This window comes from Mastomys coucha, unplaced genomic scaffold, assembly GCF_008632895.1.
Source record: "Mastomys coucha isolate ucsf_1 unplaced genomic scaffold, UCSF_Mcou_1 pScaffold6, whole genome shotgun sequence".
Lineage (NCBI taxonomy): Eukaryota > Metazoa > Chordata > Mammalia > Rodentia > Muridae > Mastomys > Mastomys coucha.
Genome location: NW_022196912.1, coordinates 19,847,604 through 19,858,893, shown reverse-complemented (window position 1 = coordinate 19,858,893; position 11,290 = coordinate 19,847,604). Strand labels below are relative to the sequence as shown.

The 11,290-nt window shown below is 35.9% G+C and overlaps 1 protein-coding gene across 13 annotated transcripts in view; it reads left to right on the top strand.

The window, feature by feature from the left end:
- The window catches only part of Birc6 (baculoviral IAP repeat containing 6), a 185,621-nt gene that overhangs the window by 94,251 nt on the left and 80,080 nt on the right, over positions 1–11,290 (top strand). For 11 of the 13 annotated variants that reach the window (XR_004114160.1, XM_031355887.1, XM_031355886.1 and 8 more), the window contains 6 exons: positions 3,087–3,214; positions 4,404–4,535; positions 5,941–6,156; positions 6,804–6,987; positions 7,505–7,660; positions 9,816–9,949. Coding sequence is in view for 12 of the 13 variants with exons in the window: in XM_031355887.1 (XP_031211747.1) it covers positions 3,087–3,214; positions 4,404–4,535; positions 5,941–6,156; positions 6,804–6,987; positions 7,505–7,660; positions 9,816–9,949 (950 nt within the window). In the remaining variant the exon portion in view is untranslated. The remainder of the gene's footprint in view (positions 1–3,086; positions 3,215–4,403; positions 4,536–5,940; positions 6,157–6,803; positions 6,988–7,504; positions 7,661–9,815; positions 9,950–11,290) is intronic. The other 2 variants (XM_031355885.1, XM_031355882.1) reach the window with 1 other exon arrangement.

The window sequence follows — 11,290 nt, the reverse complement described above, 5'->3', positions numbered from 1 at the left end:
TCCCCTACACTGGGGCATAAACCTTCACAGGACCAAGGGCCTCTCCTCCCATTGATGACCAACTAGACCTTCCTCTGCTACATATGCAGCTGGAGCCATGAGTTTAGTTCAGTTGTTTTCTTTAGCAACAATTGTCCTTTATTTTTCGAGTTGGAAATTCGTAACATTATTGTTTTTAGTAGGCTTGGAGCACAAAAGTTTACAAGTGAAGGGAAATCAGACATATTAAGTGTATTTTTGGATTCATTGTAATTACTGATGGTTTTAATAGAAGTTCTGAGGCAATTGAACCTAATGTGTCAATGCAGCAAATAGAATCCATACATTTCTGTACTTTGACATACTATTAGTTTTGGGAAGATGAAAGCGTACTCACAGATGTGGGGAATTTATCTTATGTTGATAGAAAAAAAGTGTGTGCATCAATTCATTTCCTAAGTTACAGGATAAAAGGATAAACATTAGCATTGAGTTAACTATAATTACAGTTTTAAGTTGTATAGAATAAATTGTATTGGAAGAGTTAAATTTTATTTTTATTGTTTGATATTTTCAAGGAGGAATGATGGGAAGACATTTTCAGTGTTTGATGACTTGGAAGTAAGATGATTAAATTGAGTGTCAGAAATAGGAAAACATAGCCAGGCGGTGGTGGTGAATGCCTTTAATCCCAGCACTTGGGAGGCAGAGGCAGACAGGCGGATTTCTGAGTTCGAGGCCAGCCTGGTCTACAGAGTGAGTTCCAGGACAGCCAGGGCTATACAGAGAAAACCCTGTCTCAAACCCCTCCCCACCCCCCAAAAAGAAGAAAGAAATAGGAAAACATTTTAAAATTATGAATAAATCAGTCAGAAGAAGGTTTCTGTATGGAGGGGTATATGTTTAATTCTAGCTATTGGGCAACAGAAACATTACATTCTCTGTAACGTTCAGCTAGAGCTGTATACTTAGTGAGACCCTATCATAAAATAACAATGAAAAAGGTCAATAAAGAGTGGTTTTCGCCCAGACTAAGGGAAAGAACCATGCACAATAGTGTGGATGTGTTCTAAAACACAAGCATAAATGATGTGCAGCCTGCCTTTTGAACTATTAAACCCATTTTGGCAGTCATTAATCTGAATAGCCTTTTTTTGGTGCTTGTATAAGACCTTTTTAATGTTATTATTGTCTTTGTTGTATAGTGCCTTTTTATTAGTAGTATTGTTATTTTGCTATTATTATTTCTTGTGTAGAACACATCAAAGTTATGTTGTTCAAAATGAATTATTTTGTGGTTTTGGTTGTGTTGATTTTGTTTTTAATTAATTAATTTACAATCCAACAAATTCCCCCCTCCCCGGCACCCCGTATCCTCCTTTTCTGGAGCTTCAAGTCTCTTGAGAATTAGGCATATCTTTTCCTGCTGGGGGGCCTTGGACCAGCCCACATATCCTGCCTGGTTGATGGCTTAGTCTCTGGGAGCTCCCTGGAGTGTGGGTTAGTTGAGACTGCTGGTCTTTCTCTGGGATTGCCCTCCCCTTCAGCTACTTCAATCCTTCCCCTAATTCAGCCATAGGGCTCCCCAACTTCAGTCTACTGGTTGAGTGTAAGTATCTGCATCTGTCTCAGTCAGCTGCTAGTTGGACCTCTCAGAGGACAGCCTCCTGTCTGTAAGTACATCATAGCATCAGTAATAGTGTCGGGCCTTGGTGTCCTTGCTCTCCCAACCCCCCCATGAGACAGGTCCTAAGTTGGGCAGGTCACTGAACCACTTTTCCTTCAGTCTTCGCCGTTTTTTTCCCCCTGCAGTTCTTTTAGACAGGAACAATCCTGAGTCAGAAAATTTTGACCTGGTTGGTAACCTTGTCTCTCTACTTGAGGCCTTGTCTATCTACTTGAGATCTATCTTTGAGTTCCTTTGCCCCAGTGTTGGGCAGTTTGACTAAGATTACCACCATTGAGTCCTGGGAGTCTCTCACCCCCCAGGTCTCTAGTACTTTCTAGAGGGTCCCCCCAACCTCCCCATTTCCTGAGGCTACATATTTCCATTCATTCTCGTAGCCCCCTGGATTTCTCTCCTTTCTTTCCCCCACCCCCTTGCCCCCATACCTGATCCTGTTCCCCTTTACCCTTCCTCTTCAATAAATGGTGCTTCTCTAATTGGCTGTCTATATGTAAAAGAATGAAAATAGATCCATATTTATCACATTGTGCAAGATTCAAGTCCAAGTGAATCAAGGACTTCCACATAAAACCAGATACAGTGAATCTGATAGACTAGAAAGTGGGAAATATCCTCAAACTCATTGGCACAGGGGGGCAATTTCCTCAACAGAACACCAATGGCTCAGGCTCTAAGATCAAGAATTGATAAATGGGACCTCATGAAACTGAAAAGCTTCTGTAAGACAAAAAGACACTGGTTTTGTTTGTTTGTTTGTTTGTTTGTTTTTGTTTTGTTTTTCGAGACAGGGGTTCTCTATGTATCCCTGGCTACCCTAGGACTCAGTCTGTAGACCAGGCTGACCTTAAACTCAGAAATCCACCTGCCTCTGCCTTCCAAGTGCTGGGATTAAAGGCATGCGCCACCACTGCCCGGTGAAAAGACACTGTTAATAGGACAAATCGGCAACCTATACAGATTGGGAAAAAGCCATCACTAACTTTATATTTAATAGAGGGCTAATATCCAGAATATATAAAGAAATCAAGAAGTTAACCTCTGAAAAACTAACCAAATTAAAAAAATAGGTTTTTGTTTTGTTTTGAGCTAGGACAGCCTTGGCTGTCATAAAACTCTTTGTAGACTAGGCTGGCCTGGAACTCAGATCTTCCTGCCTCTGCCTCCAAATAACTGAGACTAAAGGTGTGGGCCACTACTGCTCAGTTCAAAATGAACCTTAAGCATTGTGACAAAGTGTCTGGAATGCTCAAGAAGAGATTGGATACAGAACTCTGTTGTCAGTCATTTGTTTATAACCTTCAGAGAGCTGTCTTTAAAGTACTTTGTCTTGGTTGACATATTGTGTTTTTTGTTTTTGTTGTATGGAAATTACTCCGAAGTCATATTTAAAAGAATTATTAATAAAAACTTTTCTTTCCAGGCAACCAGTGGAGTTTTATTAACAATAATCTGCATACTCAGAGCTTAAATAGATCCTCCAAGGGAGGCAGTAGCCTCGATAGATTATATTCCAGAAAAATCAGAAAGCAGCTTGTTCATCATAAGCAGGTAATGGTTTGTAACTTTGTTTTAGTTTTGAATATGTCCTTTGGTTTCATCTGTTGACTTTAGACAGGCATTTGGCAAGCTGCCTAGGTTGTTGGTTTACTACTTTGGTGACCGTATTTGTAAAATGGCAAACATACCTACTTCACTTAATTTTGATATTCTTTACACTTCTTAGTTTTCTGTTCCTATTGTTAAAGAATTGTTCTCCTTGTTTAAAAAGTTTATTGATTTTGTTTGCCTTGTTCTGGCTTTCCTTCCATGCTCCTGTTTATCCTGTGTGTTTTTTGTTTTTTTTTTGTGTTTTTTTTTTTTTTTTTTAATAAACCCAATAACACTTATTCTTAAATTCTTATGGCCTCGAAATGACCTTTAGATGAAGTTACTTGTCATCTGCCCCTCTAACTTTTAGATTTTAATTTCTTAAATATTAGATAGTATTGAATTTAAGTTTGTGGAACAACCTGTAATCATTTCCTCATCCAGGCTATTTGGATGAGCAAAGTAAATATTCCGGTTTTTGTTTTTTTTTTTTAAATTTCTGAATATGTATTTTTAGTCTTTTACTTGGATAAATAGACATTTTTCTGATGTTAGGACATTATCATTTCCTCAAAGAGGCCTCCCATGGTTCCTGAGTTGGAATAGCATGTCTGTGCAAGGGCTCCAAGAGTGTTCAGATTCTTAGTTTTGAGTAGTGTTGTCTTTGTTTCCTTTAGATTTGTGTAGTTTATTGTGTGTAGTGATTAAGTAAAATGTTGGCAGTGAGGTCTACAGAGTGTTTCACTTTATGTCTAGCTTCTTCAGAGTGGTATTCTTGGGCTTAACTATGGCAAATATACTACTTTGCCATAGTACTTTGCTTGGTAGATTTTACTTATTTTTACTTTTTATGTATGTGTGTGTTTTGCCTGAATAATGAGCACCTGGTAGTTGAGGAAGGCAGAAGAGGTGTCAGGTCTCCTGGCCCCGGAGTTACACATCCATGCCAGCTGCTGTGTGGGTGCTGGGAACCGAACCCAGGTCCTATGCAAAACCAGCAAACTGCTGAGCTACTTTTCTAGCCGTAATAATTTAACTTGTTATTCAGATTATTTATTTGAAGTATGAATTCTGCGAGAAGTATAGTAATTTACGATTTTGTTCTTAACATTGGTATTTTAAAGATTAAGTTGTTTATTTGTATTTTAAGCAACTTAACCTACTAAAGGCAAAACAGAAGGCTTTGGTGGAACAGATGGAAAAAGAAAAAATACAGAGTAACAAAGGCTCATCATATAAACTGCTAGTAGAGCAAGCAAAACTGAAGCAGGCGACCTCCAAGGTAAGATCTACCCCTGGCAATTCAATTATAGGTTTTTTTTTTTTGTTTTTTTGTTTTGTTTTGTTTTGTTTTTTTGAGACAGGGTTTCTCTGTATAGCCCTGGCTGTCCTGGAGCTCACTCTGTAGACCAGGCTGGCCTCAAACTCAGAAATCCGCCTGCCTCTGCCTCCCAAGTGCTGGGATCAAAGGCATGCACCACCACTGCCCAGCACAATCTTAGGTTTTTAATAATGATTGGGCACCTAGATATCTTATTGTTCTTATCAATCTTCAAAATCAGAGCATTCAGCTTTATTGAAGGAAATGTAGTGTGGACTTTACTGCCTAGTACAAAACATTCAGAGTGGATTCTGAGTCAGTAAATTAGAGATCAAGTAATTACTGTGTATTGGTCATTTGATATTGATGCTTCTGTCTGTTATTTTCATTGTATAATAAAAAGCCTTATAAATATGATCTCCTTATCCTTTTTAAAGAAAAGCAATAACTAAATACTTGTCATTTTTTTCTCTAGATATGTAATGCAAAGGTTTAGATTTGTCATTGAAACTTTTTTTTTAAAAGATTTTATTTATCATTATAAATAAGTACATTGTAGCTGCCTTTAGACCCACCAGAAGAGGGTGTAAGATCTCATTACAGGTGGTTGTGAGCCACCATTTGGTTGCTGGGATTTGAACTCAGGAAGAGCAGTTGGTACTCTTACCCACTGAACTATCTCACCAGCCCAAAACTTCTTTGTATTGAGTTGTGCATATGACTCAAAAACTATCTTTGCCACATTTGAATTAAGTTCCAATGATTTTTAAATATAATTGATTTTCTTACTCATGGTAGTGTTTGCCTATAATATCAATATTAAGTAGCTTGAGGCAAGTGGATTATAAGAAGCAAGACTATTGTCTCAAAATAGAGAAAACAGTAAACACCCATTAAATTTGTATTCATTATTCCATATTTCTGTAAATATACTTTTCTAGATTTTGAAATAATTTGAATTAATGTTTTGGTAAGATTTATTTTAAATTTTAGATTTTATCTATTTTATGGCCTGTATGTAATTCTGTTGTATATCATATACTTTAAATGGAGATAATTTATGCTAGCCAATATAGGCAGCTTTTAATCTTTAGCCAGGTGTGAAAGCTTATGCCTATAATACCAGCATCTGCAAGATAAAGGCCGGAAGGTCAGAAGTTCAGGTCTCTTAGAGATAGAGTGGTCAAAAGAGATACTTGTTTTAAACAAAACACCATCCTCTATTTTTTCTTGGAAACTTATGGTACATATGAAAATTTTGTGCATTAGAAGTTATATGTTGGATATTTTCATCTTACAGAGTTGTATACTGAGAAGTTTCCATTAAATAAACATTGCTCTAAATCATGTATATTTCTGTATACAGCATTTTAAGGATTTGATTCGCTTGCGTCGGACAGCAGAATGGTCTCGTTCTAATTTAGACACTGAAGTTACAACAACAAAAGAGAGCCCTGAGATAGAACCTCTTCCATTTACTCTGTCCCATGACCGTTGTATCTCAGTAGTGCAAAAGCTTGTCCTGTTTCTCCTCTCCATGGATTTCACATGCCATGCAGACCTCTTATTGTTTGTCTGCAAGGTAAGTAATCTTCAATACAGTTTTTGACTGACATAACTAATAAAAGGAGCCTGTTTGGTTTTTCTTTTTTGTGTTCACTTTTCCTTGTCTTATTATGCCCTGAAAAGTTTTTAAAAATACTTTTTACTTAGTTTCTGGAAAAAATCAGATGCAATTTTTTTATTTTGTTAAACCTTGAGGTATGTAAATGTAGATAATTTGGGTCTACCTATCTTTAATCTTCTATCAATTCACATAGGAAGTATATAAACATAAATGAGATTACTGAATGACTTTGAATGCCATGATTGTTTTCCTGCAACACATTCATTGTTTATTTGTAAATATTCACCCAAATTTAAAACCAGTCACAAAATCTTGACCTGGTGTCTCACTCCTTTAATCTCAAGAGTCAACATGGCAGAAGCAGGCCAGCCTTGTCTACAGAGTTAGTTCCAGGACAGCTAGAATTAAACAGAGAAACCTGTCTTGAAAATAAATAAATTTAAATACAATATTTAATGTGCAGGGTTTCATTGATTGTATTTTGTTTTAATACTTTATAGAAAGATTAAACATTTGCCTTAAATTGTTGTGTCAGTGTTTTATTATTATTAATTTTTAATTTAACTGGTATTTTAAGCAAATGATTTCATAATGTGTTTCAGGTTCTTGCACGCATTGCAAATGCAACGAGGCCAACTATTCATCTGTGTGAGATTGTGAATGAGCCACAGCTGGAAAGACTGTTGTTGCTTCTGGTTGGAACTGACTTCAATAGAGGAGACATCTCTTGGGGAGGTGCCTGGGCTCAGTATTCTTTAACCTGTATGCTGCAGGACATTCTAGCAGGTTTGTCAGGATTCATTTTTCTTATGATATATCAGAATTAGCTTGTTATTACTCAAGTAATATCTAAAGGAAAATGTAAAAGAATTTTTAAATGCATAAATGTTGTAGTAGCAGCCATGTATCTTTCTCTTCTTTGTTTTTTTTTTTCTCTGAGACAGGGTTTCTCTGTGTAGCCCAGGCTGTCCTGGAACTCACTCTGTAGCCCTGGCTGTCCTGGAACTCACTCTGTAGCCCAGGCTGGCCTGGAACTCAGAAATCCGCCTGCCTCTGACTCCCAAGTGCTGGGATTAAAGGCGTGCGCCACCAACGCCCAGCAGGAACAGTGGTTTTTAAAAGTTGCTAGGTGACAAGAGTATACAGGTAGGGAAACCTTGTTTGATTGTTAGTAAGAAGTATGCTGGTTACTAGTTCTTCTGTAATCTTAGGAAACCACTCTGTTAGCTTCTTCATCTATTAACTATGGGTAATCAAAACATATAAATTATTAAAATGGTTAGGATCATCTCCTCCAACACAGGAGAATTGTTGGCTCCGGTGGCTGCAGAAGCGATGGAAGAAGGCACGGTGAGCGAGGATGTCGGTGCTACAGCTGGTGACTCCGACGACTCCCTGCAGCAGTCCTCGGCTCAACTGCTGGAGACCATAGATGAACCGTTGACACATGAGATAGCAGGTGACTTAGAAAGTTAGATTCAAAATAGCCCTCACTTCAGTCTTTGAAATGAAAATGTGTTTCTAGTTGATGAATGTTAATGACATAAAATTGAGTTTTTTGTTTTTCTGTTAAGTCTTTTAAAATCGGACCTTTTTTCTTTTACATCTTTTGCTATCATTTCATAGTATACTAAGCATTTTATTTTAGTGTAACTGACATATTGCTTTTATTTTATAAAACATTGTAAGTATTCTCATATATTATCTTAATTTCTTTTCTGTTGTTGGGTATGAAACAATACCCAGAGCTTAGCCACTTAGGAAACAATTGGGGCAGAAGAGTCAGCTCATGTAGTGGCTCACAACCACAAATTGCAGGGATCTATACCCTTTTCTTACTTATGTAGGCACCAGGCTTACACATGTTATGCATATGTGTGTGTGTATGTATTTATATATATATATATGTGTGTGTATATATATACACACACATACATATCTATGTATATATATAAAATACAGAGAGAGAGAACACTCAAAATGTCAAAAATAAACAGTTTATAAATTTAGGTTTTATTTCATTACTTGGGGAAGTCATAGTGACCAACAGCACATTAAGCTAATCACATCTACAATCTGAAAGCAGAGATGGATGAATCCTCGTGCCTAGCTCACTTTATCTTTTTTTTTTTAATTATTTTCATGTATTTGAGTACTGTAGCTGTCTTCAGACACACCAGAAGAGGGAATCAGATCCCATTACAGATGATTGTGAACAGGAGCAACTTGTTTGCTCGTTTGTTCATTCGTTGGTTCGTTCTTTCTTTTTTTTTTTAAAGATTTATTTATTATTATATGTACGTATACTGTTGCTGTCTTCAGACACACCATAAGAGGGTGTCAGATCTCATTATGGATGGTTGTAAGCCTCCTCCTGTGATTGCTGGGAATTGAACTTAGGACCTCTGGAAGAGCAGTCAGTGCTCTTAACCACTGAGCCATCTCTCCAGCCCCCATTTTATCTTTTTATACAGTTTAGAATGTCAGTACAGAGAATTGTACCGCCAGGAGTGGGTGGGCCTTCACATTTCAGTTATACCAATTAGAAATTCTCTCACAGGAAAGCCCAGAGCTTAGACTTACAGAGGATTCCAGAGTTCAAGAGCAGATGGGATGAACTATCACTTACATGTTGAAATATTGAAGACAAAACTTGAAAAGCTCTTGTTCTTTAATATCCAAATATTGAAATATTTTATATATTTCTTTTAAAAAATCTATATTTATAAATTTACATGTACAGACTTTTTTATAAACTGGACAATCCTTTTCAAAAATGTAAGTTTTTTTAGTATTGAACAAACACACACACACACACCCATCCCACATGGATGTTTAACATCCTACAGTCACTTTCAATTGTTTGTTTTAGTCATAGGTTCCCTCATAATCCAGTTCTTTCAACTGATTCCTTGTTCATTTGAAAAGGCTCTGTTTACATACAATTCATGTTTGCTGCCAAGAAGCGTGTGTACCTGCCTTTGCCATCAGTGCACTCTTTTAGCTCCTCATGTTATAGTTTGCTTAATTAACATGCATCTCTACCCTATATCCCTTTCTTAAGTAAGTACAAAGAAGTGATAAATTGGTTTTTATATACATATACAGAAACTAGTAAAGGCTTGTGTTACCTGGACATTATATAAATATGTATTTAGTGAAAAGAAAGGATGAAAAAGTAATCACTTCAGGTTATAGACAACTACTTAAAAAATTGGACACATCTGTAAATATTTTATAAGTCTTAAAATTTAATTCTCTTTGGCTTCAGCTTGAGTTCTTCATGATTACTGTAATTATGGTTAAAATACTTTAAAGACAATTATGTAGTAAGTGTAACAAAATATTAATCCATTTTAGATAAGCTAAGGACTATTTTAAATGGTAAGATTTATCTCACTTTAAGAAATAACTCATTTGATATTGCATTGATGTTTTTATAGCATTGTCAAGTGATAAGTTTGCATGCTGATTAATTGTTAAATATAAATATTTAAATATTAGAAAGTGTGTTGTATGCAAATGAAGTGTTTAGTTTTATAACATAAAGCAGTGTTTCATTTAAATTTCATGTAACATACTGTACCAATGAAATCTTTTTTACTCATCTGAAGGTACGCCTCCTCTCTCTTCTTTGGAAAAAGAAAAGGAAATTGACCTTGAGCTACTTCAAGATCTCATGGAAGTTGACATTGATCCTTTAGATATTGATCTAGAAAAGGATCCTCTTGCAGCCAAAGTTTTTAAGGTATTTTGTGTTAGAATAATTTTATCTTACACACAATTGCAGCACTAAAGTATACTGTGTATGAACTGGATTTAAGAGATCTGTATCGGGGCTGGTGAGATGGCTCAGCAGGTAAGAGCACCAATTGCTCTTCCGAAGGTCATGAGTTCAAATCCCAGCAACCACATGGTGGCTCACAACCACCCATAATGAAATCTGATGCCCTCTTCTGGTGTATCCGAAGACAGCTACAGTGTACTCATTTATAATAATAATAAATAAATCTTAAAAAAAAAAAAAGAGATCTGTATCCATATTATTCCACCCAGTAGATAGGCAGTGCATAGGTTACTGGTTTAGGATCATGTGAAACTTTCTACCAAATGATTCATCGTAGAATCCAATTGAAGTTTTAAGAAACACACACAGACAAACTGAGATAATTTCTTGTGTTTTATTAGACCATAATTTGGTAATACTTGAAGTCAATAATAAGAGAAACTAAAGAAATCACAAAAACATATTTCTGAATAAATAGTGGGTCATCCAAGAAACCATAGCAGAAACTAAAATAATTCATAGAGACAAATTATAGTAATAATATGTCCTATCAGAACCTCTGAGATACAAGAAAGTTCATAGCAGTAAGTATGCATAATATAAAATATTGTAAATATCAAATAAATAAATAGCCAGTCATAAACACAGATGGCAAGAAGTTAATGAAATAGATATTTGAAGAACAGTATATAGTATCAACAAAAGAGTTGGTTCTATGAAAAAGTTAGTAAGCTAGCAAATTCTTTTGTAATCTAGCAACAGGAGTAATAATTAAAACCATGCACATTTGTTACCAATTGTATCTCATTATTCAGCATACAGCATGCATTAAGCTGCAGTCAGTATTTTGTGCCTCCTAAAAAACAAAGAAAGAATGTCAAAGTGACTGGAAGTTTGACTTAGCAGTTAAGAGAATTGGCTGGTCATACCCTGTACCCATACGGTGGTGCATAACCATCTCTTACTCCAACTCCACAGGACCTGATACCCTCTTCTGGCTTCTGCAGATACCAGGCATACATGGCACACAGACATATGCCTTAATACACATAGTAAATATATTCTAAATTATATTTATTTTTTTAATATAAGTATTAAAAAATATATTTATTTTTTAACATAATAAGAAAATTAAAAGTACTAATGACAAGGGTGTTTTGATCTCCAGCATACACATGGATAAGATGACAATTTCATATATAGTACGTATTTTTTCTCTTAAACTCATATATCCATGAACAGTTAAGTAATAAGAATTCCTAGAAGCCAGGAGATGTTTGTTATGGATTACCTGAATTTCAG